Source organism: Cydia pomonella, chromosome 4, assembly GCF_033807575.1.
Source record: "Cydia pomonella isolate Wapato2018A chromosome 4, ilCydPomo1, whole genome shotgun sequence".
Taxonomy (NCBI): Eukaryota; Metazoa; Arthropoda; class Insecta; order Lepidoptera; family Tortricidae; genus Cydia; species Cydia pomonella.
In genome coordinates this window covers 20,318,930-20,337,335 of record NC_084706.1, presented here as the reverse complement: position 1 = coordinate 20,337,335, position 18,406 = coordinate 20,318,930, and the positions used below count along the sequence as shown (strand labels likewise).

The 18,406-nt window shown below is 35.9% G+C and overlaps 1 protein-coding gene across 1 annotated transcript; it reads left to right on the top strand.

The window, feature by feature from the left end:
- Window positions 1–1,029: 1,029 nt before the first annotated feature.
- LOC133517242 (C-type mannose receptor 2-like) lies at window positions 1,030–15,646 on the top strand. The gene is made up of 6 exons (XM_061850459.1): window positions 1,030–1,664; window positions 10,552–10,728; window positions 12,126–12,266; window positions 12,559–12,747; window positions 14,289–14,510; window positions 15,483–15,646. The coding sequence occupies exons 1-6, from the start codon at window positions 1,547–1,549 to the stop codon at window positions 15,644–15,646; spliced, it is 1,011 nt and encodes a 336-aa protein (XP_061706443.1). The 5' UTR covers window positions 1,030–1,546.
- The last annotated feature ends 2,760 nt before the right edge of the window (window positions 15,647–18,406 follow it).

Sequence of the window (18,406 nt, the reverse complement as noted above, 5' to 3'; positions counted from 1 at the left end):
GGCCTAGTGAGTAGTGACCCTGCCTATGAAGCCGATGGGCCTGCGTTCAAATCCTGGTAAGGGCATTTATTCTTGTGATGAGTACGGATATTTGCTCCTGAGTCATGGGTATTTTCTATGTATTTAAGTATTTATAAATATTTATATAAGTATTATATTTATCGTTGTCTAAGTACCCTCAACACAGGCCCTATTGAGCTTACTGTAGGACTTTGTCAATTTGTGTAATTATGTCCTATAATATGTATTTATTAATTATTTATAGAAGTATTTATATACACCTATCTATTATATATATCGTCACCTGGTACCGACAAGACAAGCCTTATTGAGCTTACCGTGGGACTATGTTGATTTCTGTAAAAATGTCTTATAATATTTATTTATTTATTTATAAGGCCCTGACCTACACGATTAGTTCATTTCATTTAAATTAGAACAAATTTACTTAAGTTATTGCGTAACAGGCTATCACCCTATAGTTCAGATAAAAAACCTCGCAATGCCGAGACGTGCCCCTAGCCAGCGGAGCCAGCTGTATGTTCCAAGTTAAGTGTAAGAATGGGACCTTCAAAGTTCGAACCCCCCTCTCCCGCTGCAGCCGGGGACTTTTGATATGTTCACCTCCTAACTAGTCCAAACAAAATTACGAAGTCAAAAATTGTGTTCCAAGCATTTCCCTCTATAACTTTTTTTGAGCAGTTATTTCCTGGCCTATAAGCAGGACATTTATTTTCAATTTTCGAACTACTAAGACTAACTTCGACTCGTTTTGCGGCAAAAGAACAGGATATAAGTTAACAATTTGTATCATGGAAGGAGTTATTCACGTGATGAATGAGACTATCTTTAAATATCCTGCTATCACGTAGAAGCGACCATCACAACCGTATTTTAGGCACCTATATTATAGGAAGACAGATGTTTCTTATCAAATACAATTAGTCGTCTAGAGTCGAACAAATCTAGCTCTGCATCGCAGTTACAAAAATTAAGTAGGTATTGAGGTGTCATTATACCTACACGTAAAATTTATTTTTACCAACATGTAAATTTAGGTAAGTACTAACTTTGAATATTACATCTTTTACATTGTATCTTGGTTGACGTGATCTGGTCCTGGCAGAATATCAGTGCCTCTCCCATAGGATGAAGCGTAGTTCTGAGCCAAAACCCTTTTGTTTTGCTGCGACGCACTCAACATTTTCTATATGTATAGAACGGTATTTCAATGTATATTTTTCTTTCTTCTATTTTGTAAAAATGTGTGTTTTTCTTGTTTGATTTTGTATTATATTATCTGTTTTTTTGCCATTTTATTATATGTATTCTCAGTTACACACTGTTACAAATAAACGGATTATCTATCTATCTTTTAAGATATGATGTTTTTACTAACACCTTCCACACTTTGTTCTGTCAAAGTCTGAGCAGAGTAAGCTTTATACGGCCTCTAACTCGATATTTAATAGCAATTTTTTCCTCTTATATAGCGTTTCCAGATGTTTCTTCAATCATCGAACTCCGAGAACAAAATAAATCAGACATGGAGATGACGTTATCTCATGAGCTCGAGAAGATACTTCCAAGACTTAAAACATTAGATATGGACTGGCAGAATGTACCCACAGAACAGATATCGACAGATATGGAGAAGATAATCGGTAAGTCGCGGTACTCTTGTTCGTATGGATTGAGGAACTTATTAATGTACTTTGTACGCAAAAAAGTGTAATATTTAACATTTTTAAGTAATGTCTAGGCAATCGTTATCAACGTACAGTTTTCATAGTTTTTTTTTTTTTTTGCCAACCGTACTAAATATGAAAACTGCATGTAAATGTCTTTGATTCCAAACATTTTAAGAAAACTTACTACGACACGTAACTACAAAATCCCATAAAGTTTTGGTAATTTTATATATTTTTTTATATTTATTGTACTTAATAAGTCGTTTAATTGGCCTTTAGAATAACAAGTTTTAATTTCCAAATGCAAGTACTTTTTCCACAATTACCAATTTTAGACCGAAAGGCAGATTTTTTTCGACAAAAACTAAAAACTCAAATAATTTGGAAAATCAATGAATTTCACCACCTAGTTACCCAGGCTGGATTTAACCCTTTTCAAATAATGGATCAATTACCAATGAGCTTCAAAATAAATAAGGAATCGCCCGAATTATCAGTCAACCTGTACGTAGATTACGAGTAGGTACCCTAAGTGTGAAATGGCGCTATAATAACGTTTCTTTGGCTTTCAATGACTCCCTGAAAATGTCAACGCATTCTTTAGAAAATATCGATAAACATACACCTTTTCCGGTTCAGGTTTTATATACGTTTAGTTTTTTATTATATTGAAATCCAAGCTTCAGTCACTGAACTTTGAACTAACTGTCAAACGACATCAAACTTTATCAGGAAACAAGTTACTGTAAAAAAAATGGATACATACTTTTATTGCTGACTGTATCTTCTTGTTTGCATGTCTATCAAATACTCGTACTTCTCGAAACCTATCTAATGAATATAAACTATAGTTATTTGTACAACAAGAGAGCAAAGTTTGATATTTCTTCGAGTGCTTGTTTTGAGTCCCGTGCAAGCGAAAGATCTTGAGCGTAGTAAGGGACTCAAAAGCGCACGAGATGTAAATAACTTTGATCTCGTGTAGTACACAAAAATTTTCACGTTAGTCAGCCATCAAAAAATATAACCGGAAAAAATGTAATCCAGACGGACGGATCACTTTCACTAATAAAATAATGAATTAACGAACATCAATTGACAGTTCAATCGACAACTTTTTTTTTTGTTAAACAAAAACTGTAAGATACGGTGCGAATTGCGGATACTACTATTTGTCAACTATAGTAGAGATCGTTAAAAGTAGTTAAGTAGAATTATTTACTGCGTAACAATTGCGTAAAATTGTATAAGTTAATTGTTTTGATTGTATAATAAAATACGTAAAATATGGTGTTTTTATTAAATTTTAAACTTTTACTTCATTAATTAATTATTACCAATGAAGACTCGTAGGGTGTTTTGGAACGATGCGGTCTGACTTATTTCGGGGGTCTATTATAAATCGTCAATATACCGTTGAATTACGTATGATTTTTTTTGTCTCTTTCTTTTTGCTAATGACGTGTAAGGGACAAAGACAATAGAATAGAATCCAAATATTTCGACCTTGTATTAGGCCCACGCACGTTGAAATGACATTCAAATCTAAAGGTCACTTGAATGTTATTTTGTCTCACTCAGTGAGCAAAATGCGATTTTGCTGACTGCTTTTAAGCAGCAAATTACCCTTGTTCGAGCTCCTGACGTGAAAAATACTTTTGTGTTTTTCCGTTGAGGAGTTCCAATTGCTACCGTCCAACTGCATCATTAGATCAGCTCATGTTAGAAGGTTTATTAGTGTTCGGAATTACGGATGTACTCCAAAATTCAACTGAATCAGACACTGGGAGTCAAGTTACAAGATTTGATGAAGCACATCTATATATGTACAAGTATGCCTACGGCGGGGTGGCAGGGATGATGGGTAATGAGCCTTTGGCGTTTGAGGCTTTGCCGGTGTAATGTGACCCTGACATAAGCTTCCAACTCGCTGCCGCTTTGATTGAATCAGCAAAGTCATGCGAGCTTACAGTGCTGTTTTGTTACCGCGGTTGTAACGCGGTGCTCAGATAGCAGAGCCCTGGGCTAGCGTGCCAGGGTTCATGTCCCACCAAAGACTGAATTTTCGGGTTAAAGATATTTTATTTATCTCAAAAGAAATATTACATTTCACTTAATGAGATAAGTTGATACAAAAAAATATATAGGGAGCGTTAATAGTGATGTAAATTACATATTGTTTTTATTTCCAGTAGGGAATATGTAGTAATAACAAAATGAATACAATATCACTGCTGACATAAACTACCCAACAGGTAATAATTTCTTGCGATGTTTTTATTCCAAAGTGCGCGATTCTAAAACATGTGGCGGGTAAGCATAGTTTCCTTTGTTACCAAGGTTCGAGGCGATAACGTGTTGCCGTTTGCCAGGGCCGGATTTAGGTGGCTAAAATATTATCTAAAACATATGTTTTTAGTTTGTATTTGAAAATGTTGAAGGTTGGTGCATTCTTAATATTTGCTGGTAAATTATTGTACATTCGCGCACCCTGATATGTTATATTATTTGTGCCAAAATTTTTTGTTCGTATAAAAGGTAGGGATAACTTATTTGCACTACGAAGGTTTCTCTTGCCGCTTTCCTTATTTGTTCTGAATGTGGTTTGACAGTGCATGGTTTTATTAAGGATTTTTTTAATAAGTATTATTGTATTATAAGTATATAGTTGTTTTAGGCTCATTAGTTTAGATTTAGAATAAACTGTATTAGTCGGTGTTAGGTAATCGTAATTAAACAATAGTTTTATTATTTTATTTTGAGCAATTTGGAGATACTTAAGATTTGTTTTCGCGGCACTGCCCCATATTTCAATCAGGTAATTTAGATGCGATTTAACTAGTGAGTTGTATATATTAAATTTAACAGTAGGCGGAATGAATTTAACTATGTTTCTTATTGAACCCATGATGCTAGACAATTTTGATTTTATTTTATCTATTTGTGCCTTCCACGTCAGACCACTATCCAATATCAAGCCGAGGTACTTTTCCTGTGATGATTGGTTGATTGTGACATTGTTGATTGATAAAGGAGTGTGACTAGGTATTGTTTTATTTTTAGATTTGAATATGATATATGAGGTTTTAGAAGTGTTGATTGTAAGCAGATTGTATTGAAACCACTTGTACAGAATGTTAAGATCATCCTGAGCTAATTTAGCCATGTCGGTAATTGAGTTCCCATAATAAAAAACACACGTATCATCCGCGTAGAGCGAGATCTCTCCATTAAGTTTAAGTGTGCTTATATTGTTCATATATATTAAAAATAGAAGCGGCCCTAGAATCGATCCTTGTGGCACGCCATAGGTAATAGTTTGTGCTGTACTTTGGTAATTGCCTATTTTAACTACTTGAAATCGATTGGAAAGATATGACGCAAACATTTTGTGAGCATTGCCGATGACACCAATGCCAGAAAGCTTTCGAAGTAGTATCGGGTGACTTACCGTATCAAAGGCCTTTTTGAGATCAATGAATACGCCAAGAACAATATTCTTAGCATCTATACTAGATTTGATTTTGGTCACTAGGTCAACAGTTGCAGATAATGTGTTAGATTTGTTGCGGAAGCCGTATTGACGTTCGAAAAGAAAACCTATACTACTTAAATATTTGTCCAGGCGATTGTACAGCACCCTTTCAAAGATTTTAGAAATAACCGGCAAAACCGAGATTGGGCGGTAGTTTCCAGGGTCGGTCTTTGGGCCTGATTTGTGAATTGGGCTGACCTTTGCCACTTTTAATTCGTCAGGAAAAACTGCATTGTTTAGACATTTGTTGAGGCAATTTGTAATTCCTTCTAGGATGTAAACTTTTAAACATTTTATGCTCTTCGTACTAATTCCGTCGATTCCTGCACTAGTGTTGCTGTCTAACGCATCTATTATTTTGGATATTTCATCACTAGAGCATGGTGCAAAGTCTGATAGTGCATTACTAGTTGCTGTTGAGCAGTTAACTGTGCAGGTGGTATTATTATGATATCTCGTAGGAATTTGGTTCGCTAGCTCGGATCCTATGTTAGCAAAAAAGTTGTTAAAAATTTCACACACTTCTGTGCCTTCGGTAAAGAGTACAGAGTCTAACAAAAGGTTGGGAGGGTTACAGACATTTTTAATTTTATTACCGGATATTTCGTTAATCAGACTCCAGGTTTTTTTAGGATCGTGCAAACATTTTGAAAACTTATCAGTGTAGTACTTGTTTTTTGCTTTTAGTATTAATTGCGTTGTCTCGTTTCTTTTTTTATTAAAGCTGTCTTTGAGGTTCGGGTTACCGGGGTTCTTTTTTAGTGACTGCCATAAAGCATTTCTGTTGTTAATATTATTGATAATGTCTCTATTAATCCAGTCATTACGAGGTAAGTTTAGTATTTTGGTTTTTGTTATAGTGCTGCTAGTTATAAGATTACTAATAGATGCTTCAAGGTCTTTGTAGTTGTTATTATCATAATTGAAATTATAAACTTTGGCTGAGTCGAACAAGGTATCATAGTTAAGTGCTTCATATCTGACACGTTGTTTTTGGTTGATTTTTGTTTTGTCTACACTTACAAATATTTGAACATGGTCAGAGAGCGCGGAATCCAGTAATGAAATAGTGAAATTATTATCTGCTAGGTTAGTTAGTACATGGTCGAGAATACTATTTGTTAAAGTGGATTTACGAGTTGCGTAGTTCACGTCGATATTGTTTAAGATGGAATATCCGCATTCTTGCAGTAGTTCTTTGTATCTTACGGTATTTCTGTCACATGATAGCAGGTTCAAATTAAAATCTCCAAAGATCATTGCTCGTTTTCGTTTTTGTAGTTGTAAATCGAAATCTTCCAAAAAACTATTAATATTCGTGTCACCTGGCTTGTAAACGACACCAATGTCCAGTTGAAGCTTACTAATGTGGATCCATAAGTAATTGTTACCATTTTTGTAGGTTTCTTCCAATAAATAATGCTTAAGATCATTATGAGCGAAAATTGACACTCCTCCACCTCTGGCATTGGTTCTATAGTTTGAATAGTGGCTGTAATTCTCAATCTGTAAGTATTGAATTTCTGATTCCGATTTTATCCATGTTTCGGTTAATATTATCAAGTGGATCTTACTCTGGGTGCTATTGATAACACATTTGAGTTCATCAAGTTTCCCTGGCTTTACCAAACTGCGTATATTTGTATAGAAAATATTAAGTGACGACCGCTTTATCCGAATGTCTCTATATGATTGCGGAAGGTCGTAAGATATTATAGTATCTTCACTAAGAGAAGCTTGCGGATGTTGTTTACTCATAGCTAGTTTTTTGGTGTATTCGTTGTAATTATTTTAGGACAGCCGTCGACGTATTTTATAGTAATATTATTTTCCCCATTTTCTTGTCTCGTACGAAGTTCTTGACGTAATGTTTTAAGGTTGTTTTGCTGGGTGGGTGTTAGATCTGCATATATTTTGGCTTCCTTGTTTTCGATTTTGTTCTTATTGCGTAGTATTTGTTTTACTGTCTGTGCAGAATCGTAACATACCTTTACAGGTCGAGTTTTGTTCGGATTAAACTTTCCAAGGCGAAAGATCTGCTGAGGAACTGGTGAGTTTTCAATAATCAATTGAGTTATGTTATGTACTTCGTTATTGTCATGCTGCTGCTTTTCTTGAATATTGCCGTCCGCTAGTTCTGATATTCCATAAATTATTATGTTTTTTTCCCTGTAGGCGCGTTCGCGAATCTCCTTAATTAAACCTTCCTCGTCCAAGGGGCGGGTATTCGGATTATCAGCTGAGGATTCGCTTTTCAAGACATTTATATCGGTCTGCAGGCTCTTAATTTTGTCATCCGTGTTGGAGATGTGTTGTTTTAGGGAAGATATTTCCGATGAAATTTTCTCATTTTCCTTTGACAAGTGTTCTGTGGTTACCTGTATATTGCCTATTTGATTTTTTATTTGCGATATATCCTCACGCATAGAAGTCATGAATTTTTCTTGGTTAGTGGTAAATTCTTTTAGCATTTGTTTCATTTCGGATCTGAATCCTGACAATTCATGAGTACAATTACAATCCCTCTCCGGCGGCTGCTTACGCTTGTTCCGCTTCCCAGATAATTCAGCAGTGGTCACTTCTCCCTCCTTAGCCGGCCCTGGCTGCGGTGCGCTACCGGCTACAATCTTACCGGGAGACCTCTGACCGCCAACGTTATGCGACATTTCTTCTACAGCGTATTAACTTAGACGTCAATAGAGCGCACACGATAGTTACGCCGTGGACACTTGGGTTGCAGTACTCACGATGCTCGAGTGACAAAGCGCTCCTAGCGACCTATACTTTTTCAGTAGGGCGTATCTTTACTCAATGGATCAATTTAAATAACCACTTTAATAACAAGACAGTAAGACTCAATTTTGTTATTACACAAATTTATAATTATTTAAAATGTTTGCAACACGTCTGCTCGCATCAACGCTCGCGCGCAAAAATTAACCTCTTTTAATTTGTTTCTTAGCTTAATAACATCGTTTGCAGACTAATATACAATTAAGGCAGTTATTATGAAAAACCATGCTTCTGGCGCGAAATGAATAGTTATTTCTGAACGCAAAATTGTACTTTTTCGTTCTTCGTTAACTATTTCATTTTTATTTGGGCAATATAATAATATTACGAAGAACACACCTGAGAGATTTATTTTAGACTTTTACATTTGGAGTATAGAATAAACCTAAATAAGTATATACTCGTAGTCATTTAGAAGTTTTTTTCAAAAAACAAGTTCCAATCCATGTTTTTAATGCATTTCCGACACAACTGATCACTATTTAGCCAATTTATTATGCATGTAGGTACTCAATGTTCATTGTTTACATAAAAATGACGGGCATAAATGTTTTATCTATACTATCTTTACCATGCCGTAGGTATCGAAAGTCGGACTTTCCAACCATTCTTTTTTTCATATTCTCTTCTATTTCCATTCTCTCAATCATAAATGTTACACATTTATTTTTTGTTTGTGATTTTCGCCTGAGCGCAATGTCGATGTTATATCTGTAAGCCGATCGTGAAACGTGAAAATCTTTGTCTTCTTCCCTGAGTCGACGCGGGGCTCCTATTCCTGGACAGTTTGCCCTTCGGACATCTGAATCAATCTAACGAATCTATCCTATCTATCTATTGTGTGACTACTGTCGCAACGTTAATCGGGAACATTACAATTTGCCTGATCTTACGATCGGCCGCGGACATATCAATTAAAAGGGGCCCACTGATTACCAGTTCGTCGGACGATATCGGCCTGTCAATCTACTCGCGATTGTCAGCTTTTGCGAATAACTGACAGGCCGATATCTTCCGGCGAACTGGTAGTCACAATCAGTGATATTTTTAACATCATGGCCACTAATTGCGTTATTCATAAACGCGCTATCAGTTTCAATTACCTATTAATCGTTTGTCTTAATCTGTCATTTTGTATTTGTAAGAAAGGGATAGAACATTATATTAACTAATGAGGATTGTGAAGGTTTATGAAGTTAACAATATTAGTATCGTTTCAAACTTGTATTCATAGATGACGTTCTCATACCTTAAATATATATTTTATTTTTTTCCAAATATGTAAGTTTACAGTTCTAAACCAAAGCACTTGCATATTGAAATAAATCATATCATTAAATTACATAATATTAATTCATGCATGTCAAACATCGTTCATCGTTTAATGTTTGCTTTTATTGTAGATATAAAAACTATAAGTAAACATGTCAATATATATAAAATGAAAATCTTAAAATCTCCTTTACAAAAATCATTAAAAACTAACAAACACAAAAATTTTTCACGAAATTCGCTCCAGCAAAGGAGCCCATATTCATATTCATATTCATATATTTATTGATAAAAGTAATTACACGTCCAAAATACTTACACAATCGTATTACATTTAACTAAATGTAAATTGTAAAATTAAATCAATAAAAAAAAATCAATTATAATTATAAATCGAATGTCAGCAATGAATACATTATAAAAATACAATAAATTATGACTTAATATTAAGATTAAAATAATTTGGTACATAAATAATTTCTCAAATAAAAATAAAATAACATTCTCAATTAAAATACTGTAAACAGGTAAACACACTTAGACTATATATTTGCAATATGTGTGTGCATCAATGACACCTTGTCGAAGAATTCGTCAATGGTGTAACAGGCTATGTCTAATAATATTTTTTTTAGTTTATTAGAGAATGTGACGTCACTAGGGGCACCTCTTAAGTCGGCCGGTAATGCGTTGAATAGTTTGGCCCCGAACACATTGACGGTTTTCTTGGCTTTAGCGGTATTATGGGGTGGGACCAGAAGAAGACCTCCACCGCGCGTGCTTCTGCCGGACTGCTGCTCACGAGTTTTATACGAGCTGAGATTGTTTCTTATGTACTTACACGCTTCTAAAATGTAGACACTAGGTAATGTTAAGATTTTATGTTCAATGAATAAAGCATGTGCTGGATGATCGTACGGTTTCCTCGCGATTATTCGTATTGCTCGCTTTTGTAATTTGAACACTCGCTCACGATCAGCCGCTGTCGCCCAGAGGGCTACACCATAAATCAGTATCGAGTGAATATGCTTATGCCGTAGTATGCTTTTTTCATATTTTCAACCAACACCAACACCCAACACGCTCGCCGCATTGAACCGCGATGGACAACCTTTGCATAAGGAACGACCCAGAGGGTCTTAACCACTCTCTCAAACGTGGCAGACTTCCCCAGCCCATGTGAAACTAAAATTTAAATCCTATTTCTAATAACATTAATGGTACACAGTTATGTATATACAATATATATAACTTTTGCAGATATATCGTCGGATGAGAACAGAACAGTAACAGAGCAGGCACTGAGAAATATGACGCTGCTTCGAGACGCGACTCCAGATCAAGACTACTTGTTCTACCGGATGGCAAACGGGTCCTTCAAACTGCATCGCACTCCAGCCACCTGGACAGATGCTCGTCTTATTTGCTATGATGAAGGTTGGACACACAGAACATGATAATATATGTGTCATTCACGATGGCGCTTGCCTTGACTGATATTTTCATGTGATTAAAGGTTAGGTTTCTCAAATCTGCGCGTCATCGTGGATGACACGAACTATACCGTCGTTGGGAAAAAAAATGTTGCAATTAGTAGGAGTGAACAAATTTAAAGTCTTTTAAATAAAATTTTAAAATTGTCTTGCTGCAACTGAATGCAAAATGCCATGAATTTTTCCACATAATTAGTACGAGTGTGAAATACCATCAGCCGTAAAAGTGCATGGCGACCTTTATCAATGAATTCATTCATTATTTCTCCATGCAATATCGTAGCTCACTGTACCTCCTTTTTTTTTTTCAACTTATTACCATCTGCTGGGGTGCGGGCTCGAATCATACTCTTCCACTGACTCCAGTCCTAGGCAGTTAGGGTAAACTTCTCAACTTCATACCCAACACACCCAACCTTTGCTCCACAGAACGCTGTGACACGCTCACTTGAACTTGCTTAGACGAACAGGTTTAATACGGCATTTTACACTGGCCTTGCTTTCATACATTTATTTTATGGTTTATACGCTTTCCCGCGTAAGATGCGTTTTTGACGTGGTTCCTTCAGAATTTTTTCAGCAGGTTTTACTCGTACTTTGCAAATTTTATAAGTGTAAGGTACCGGAGACCGCACATTCGCGCTCCCATTCCGTACCGTTATGTTAGGCGTCTGTTAAAAAAGGCCCCACTGTACCACATTTGTTGTATTGTTATTGTTAGTGTCTCATAGTGTTGTGTTCCTGCTGGTGAATAAGGTTGCCAAAGAGGGTGCGGAGTGTTAGGGTCGGCAACGCGCATGTAACTCCTCTGGAGTTGCAGACGTCCATAGGCGATGGAGACTGCTTACCATCAGGCGGGCCGTATGCTTGTTTGCCACTGACGTAGTAAGTTAACCAAACTTTAAAGAAGTATTTTTACCACACCTATCGAAATCGACAAAGCTCTATTTATAGGTACCTGTACTTCAAAAACTGATGCGAAAGTTTTTAAACGTCATTTTATGCACAAAAGTGGCAAAGTAATCTAATGCAAATGTTGAGTTGTTTCCTCATGTTAGTTGGTAGAATTAACTTTCAAGTGATGACTTTGGGAGCAAAGTTTGTATAACCCTCGTGCCTTGATACCCTCGCAAAACTCAAGATACCACTTTAGAAGACTTATAGTATATTATATTAGCTTCTACCATGGTCATGGATGATAACAAGAAAGATCGCATAAAAGACCTTTGGTCAAAATAGCTCAACCTCCATTTAATGGATGTCGCTAAATATTGGAGAAACGAGATTCTCACAAACAAAATCACTATCTAGCGAGATAAGTAATGGTATAATCTATTACAGGTGCGGAAATAGCTTCGCCGGAAGACGAAACCCTGTTGGCAACCATGAGCAAAGTATTGCTGACAAGCAAGCAGCCGCCGCTGTTCGTGTTTACGGGCGTAAATGACTTGTACTCTAAGGGATTTTACTCTTCCTTGAGAGGTATACCGAGCCAAGATTGAAAATGAATTAACCTCCACAGCCAAGCGTATCTTGTGAAACTATTATAATTATCCCTACTTATAATTACAATTCGAAAGTAACTCTGTCTGTCTACCTGTCTGTCTGTTACTTCTTCTCGCTTAAACCACTGATGTTGATATAAATGAAATTTAGTACGAAGATAAATAATAATTCGAAGCCCGAAGAAGGACAGGACAAGAATCATCCCAATCTTAACAGACATTACTGACACAGCTATGCAACTTTGTAGCAACCCTGCAACTTGTCTCAGGCACCCCGCTGGCAGCGATGCCGGCGCGCTGGGCGCCCGAGGAGCCCGACAACGTCAACCACGGCAACAACTGCCTGGTCTTGCAGCGCAACGGACTGCTCCACGACGGCAAATGCGACGATGTCTATCCTTTCATCTGTTACAAAAGACAGACAACGAGCAAGTCTAATTTCTGCGGCACTGATATAGGTACGCGGTTACCATACTTGCTGACTCCGGTGTGCGAGCGAGACATACCTAAAACGCTTCACATACCGTATTCAGTCATCATAACTAGGATCCTAACTATTGTCCGAGGGATACAAGTTCACACATTTGAATGAAGAGGTGAAGAGGGTAAGACGTATCGTTTGTCAAATCTAGCGATTATAAACGAATTAGAATCGTTTTTACAACCGATTTTGCATGTTTGTATTGTTTCGTTTGTATTATGAATTAACGTTTTTTTTTTTCACAAAGTAATTCATTTTATTGTCTTTTGTTTAAGTTTTAAATGTATCGTTTATAACACGGTTATAATCGATTTTTGACAGCTTACGGAAATGTCACATTTATGGCCCGTATATTTCATGCCGTTGGCGGAAAAATGACGTCACGCTACATAGAATATGATTCCAATTAGTTTTTTCGCAATAATAAATCGTTTTTTAACCTCTTTAGTTAACTGATGTAGATACTTGTCAATCAGTACAGAAACGTCTAACTTTCATCCTACGGTCACGCAACAAAATAATAGATTGCTAGTTTATTAAAGAATACATATTTTCGTATTTTTACAGGGTATTTTTTACGCGTCAATATGTTAACTATCAAAACTTGTAGTGTTATAAAAAACTGCTTGTATGTGAAATTACGTCATTTTCACGTCAACGGCATGGAATGTATGGACCCTGGTTATATTAATCGAAATGATAGACTCGACCAAAACACATGGAATGTAGAGGCAATGAACAGAATCTCCATATACCAAAAAGTGTCATCATAAAACCTTAAATAGGTGGCGCTACAATACCTAGAATACTTGAACAAAAAATCAAATCATAGACAGCGCACTTCACTCCGTCAATAACGCCTCGGTTCTTAGCTACTCAAGCGCTACACTGGAGAGATTTGGAACTATTATTTATAGCTGACAAATGGACACTTTTGCATCAGTTCTGTCTATGGAGATTGCATTCCTTATCTCAACCTTCCATAGTATGGTTATGAGGGTAATAAATAAAAAATAAATAATTCATTTTATTGTCTTTTGTTTAAGTTTTAAATGTATCGTTTATAACACGGTTATAATAGATTTTTGACAGCTTTCGGAAATGTCATAATAATCGAAATGACAGACTCGACCAAAACACTTATGGAAAGTAGAACGTGGAAGAACAATTCCACCCAGACAACTAGTTTTTTCGCGGAAGATACTTTCCCCCTCGACAACTAGGAGCAAAATTCGGTTAAGAAAATGGAATTAGACTCCCACTCACATAACTGGTTATTTCCGCGGAAGAAATAGTGCGTTTAGTTAACCACTTATCAAACTTGGTTGTCTGGGTGGAACAAAGAGATTCGTATTGTCATGATATTCAAGGTTAGATTTGACAAATCTGCGAGTCATCCTGGATGACACGAACTATAAACGCGGTTACATCTTTAGGATTTAGAATTCTGAATTAAGTAAGATGTAAGAAGCGCTTTACTTGAGTGGATCTTTTTAAACAGCATAATTTTTGTCACAGATTATATATACGACAAGAGCACGAAGTCCTGTTACAAGTTCCACACCGAAGTGGCAACATGGCACGAGGCCTACGCCACATGTTCCCGCGAGGCCGGACACCTGGCTGTTGCGAACAGCGATACGGAGGCGAAGGTCCTAAGTCGCATGTTTCCCAAGGACTGGGGTGTTGCCGCCATAGGGTTTAGTTACTGGAGAAAGGACTTGTGGGTGACAATTCATGGTAAGACCTAAGGCTGAATTTCCACTCAGGCGGAAATGAACGAAGATGAGTGAAGACGGGTGCATTACGTTCTTTATAATTACTTTTCATTTATTTTAGTTTGATATATCGTTATTTTGAATAACATAATAAAAAGGCATACTATAGTACATAATCAACGACTTCGTCTAATATACACTTCCATAATTATTACATACTCTAAAACATATTTGTTCTAACTAGTGACAGTATATTAATTATGTAGGACTGTAGGTCTCAATAGAAATACAATATGTTTGTACACGTATAGTGGAGCCTTTAACCACGTATCACTCCCCATATCTATGTTTTTTCTCAACCATTTTAAAAAATGCACCCCTTCAAAGTTGTATGGCGCCAAACATAACTGCACTTAGTTTATGTACATTATCTGTCCATTTACCTATCGCTCATAAAAAAATATGTATCATTCGATATAATTAAGCATGAATTAAGGCAAAAATTTCAAACAAAAACGCAAAAAAAAGGCACACAAGAAAAAAAATCTTTTTTTTTACATTTTATCGTTTTTTTTCGAAAAACAAGGTCGTTGACCTGTACTTTTTATAGTTAAATGATAGTATAGAGTATCGGCTAAAAATTGACATCAAAATAATAGCGCTACTTAAAACATTTCACAACTTACACGAGTTCAAGTGTTGTGAAACTAAATCAGGATTGCAACTGACTTCTCGAGGCGTTTCTAATAAACATAAACTCGATGTATTTGTTTTTCGTTACCTTCAGGTTGATTTCAGAATTGTCATCGGAATTATGGAACAACTTTTAATTTCAATTGAATAAAACATCGGGACGTGATTCTTATTTAAATCACAAGATTTAAAGCACACATGCATATATAAAAATACTCAGTGAAGCTAACCGAAAGTGTGTGATAAGGAACGATTGGAAATCAACATTTACTTTCCAAATTCACTTAGTTTTGTCTTACAGGTGAAACCTTGGCAGAAGCAGGCTATGACACCTGGGGTAAGGGGGAACCCAACGACTGGGAAGTTCAGCGATGCGGTGCAGTCTTCGCTGACGGCACCCTCGATGACATCGGCTGCCTCCGCTTGAGTGGCTACATTTGTGAGAAGAAATCCATCTGGATATAAACAGTTGTAGCTTTCTAATACGCTAAGCTATATTTTTTTTTGTATAATATTTAATTTTTGTATATATTCTTTATTGTGCACCATAAACTTAAAAAAATACAGTAAATGAAATATTAGTCCAAAGCTAGGTAACAACACGCCGCTGTGATCCCAATAAGATCTATCTACGATATTTTTAACATCAAAGTGACATTGGTTGTCCGAATCGAGTTGCTTCTGTCAATTATTAACTTACTATAAAAACAACCGTTAAGGTGACAGTCCATTTTTGACCACAGCTGCACTACTGCTCCGACATTACTGCAGCGGCATGGAGGCGTTGGTATTATTTTCTATCAATGTATATTTGTATCAATGTGTATTCAAGACGTGCATTTCATTAATTTCAGTGATTGTTTACTTTTGTTTGTGTTTGTCATTCATTCACCGTTACTTCTGTTTTACTCATTTCCTCAAAGGTCAACTGGAAGAGATCCCATACAGGGATAAGTTCGCCTTTGTTGTATTTAATTTACTCTGTAACTCTGTTTTTCGTGTTTTTATTTCTATGTACCATAAAGTATATACAATGTAACAATATATTTTTCACGTCAGCAGCTGGAACAAGGGTAATTTGCTGCTTAAAAACAGTGAGCAAAATCGCATTTTGCTCACTGAGTGAGACAAAATAACATTCAAGTGACCTTCATATTCGAATGTCATTTCAACGTGCGGGGCCTAATACAAGTTCGAAGTATTTGGATTCTATTGTCTTTGTCCCTTTCACGTCATTAGCAAAAAGAAAGAGACAAAAAAGTGCATACGTAATTCAACGATATATTGACGGTTTATAATAGACCCCCGAAATAAGTCAGACCGCATCGTTCCAAAACACCCTACGGGTTTTCATTCATCATAATAAATGAATGAAATAAAAGTTTAAAATTTAATAAAAATACCATATTTTACGTATTTTAATATACAATCAAAACAATATACCCATACAAATTTACGCAATTGTTACACAGTAAATAATTCTACTTAACGATTTTTAAGGATCTCTACTATAGTTGACAAATACTAGTATCCGCAATTCGGACCGTATCATACAAAGTTTTTTTTAACAAAAAAAAGTTGACGATTGAACTGTCAATTGATGTTCGTTAATTCATTATTTTCGTATCATTTTATTGAAATTTCTTTCGTTTTGTTTTATTGCGGTAATTAAAGTTAATTGTTAGAATACCTTCAGAAAACATGAGTGAAATAGTGATGAAGACGGATTATATTTTTTCAGGTTGTATTTTTTGATGGCTGACTGACGTGAAAAATTTTGTGTACTACACGAGATCAAAGTTATTTACATCTCGTGTGCTTTTGAGTCCCTTACTACGCTCAAGATTCTAAATTAGATTCACTCGCTACGCTCGTGAATCTATTATAGAATCTTTCGCTTGCACGGGACTCAAAACAAGCACTCGAAGAAATATAAAACTTTGCTCTCTTGTTGTACAAATAACTATTTCACGTCAGCAGCTCGAACAAGGGTAATTTGCTGCTTAAAAACAGTGAGCAAAATCGCATTTTGCTCACTGAGTGAGACAAAATAACATTCAAGTGACCTTTATATTCGAATGTCATTTCAACGTGCGGGGCCTAATACAAGTTCAAAGTATTTGGATTCTATTGTCTTTGTCCCTTTCACGTCATTAGCAAAAAGAAAGAGACAAAAAAAGTGCATAGGTAATTCAACGGTATATTGACGGTTTATAATAGACCCCCGAAATAAGTCAGACCGCATCGTTCCAAAACACCCTACGAGTCTTCATTCGTAATAATTAATTAATGAAATAAAAGTTTTGTTACGCAGTAAATAATTCTACTTCACTAATACTTTTAACGATCTCTACTATAGTTGACAAATAGTAGTATGCACAATTCGGACCGTATCTTACAACGTTTTTTTTTACAAAAAAAAAACGTCTTTCGTTTTGTTTTATTGCGGTAATTAAAGTTAATTGTAAGAATACCTTCAGAAAACATGAGTGAAATAGTGATGAAGACGGATTAAATTTTTCAAGGTTGTATTTTTTGATGGCTGACTGACGTGAAAAATTTTGTGTACTACACGAGATCAAAGTTATTTACATCTCGTGCGCTTTTGAGTCCCTTACTACTCTCAAGATTATAGTGGTTGCGTTGTTTATTTTGTAAAAATAAAGTGCCTTTTTAATGTAGTGTTGCGTATTTTTAGCCCCGGCATAACATGCTAATTATTAAATCTGTGAGTTAAAGAGCGATCCATCGCGTGCCCCGGGTGTTGACATAAGCTGCATAATTGTATGATTAAACGAACTTACCTTAAGTGAAGTTCTATCATAATTATACGATGCTCCTTGTCCGAGACGTTATTACAGTAGTAGCGCTGACAGCCTAGCGCCAAGTCACTGTTTTAAAGCTAAAATTTAAAAAGAAAAAAACACGCCTCTCGTTTGACAGATGTATGACAATCTATAAGTTTAAAGGAATGTTACGAACAAACCTTATATATAGGGAATAAATTCTTGATAATTTATGGGATGGGTTAGGGATCGACGTCTCGGACAAGGAGCATCGTATAATTATGATAGAACTTCACTTAAGGTAAGTTCGTTTAATCATACAATTATACTCTACTCCTTGTCCGAGACGTTATTACAGTAGTTGTTTACAGGTAAGGTTGTGAGTAATTTACCAATGTTCATAGACAACAACTTTTATTTTCATTGAATAAAATTTAAC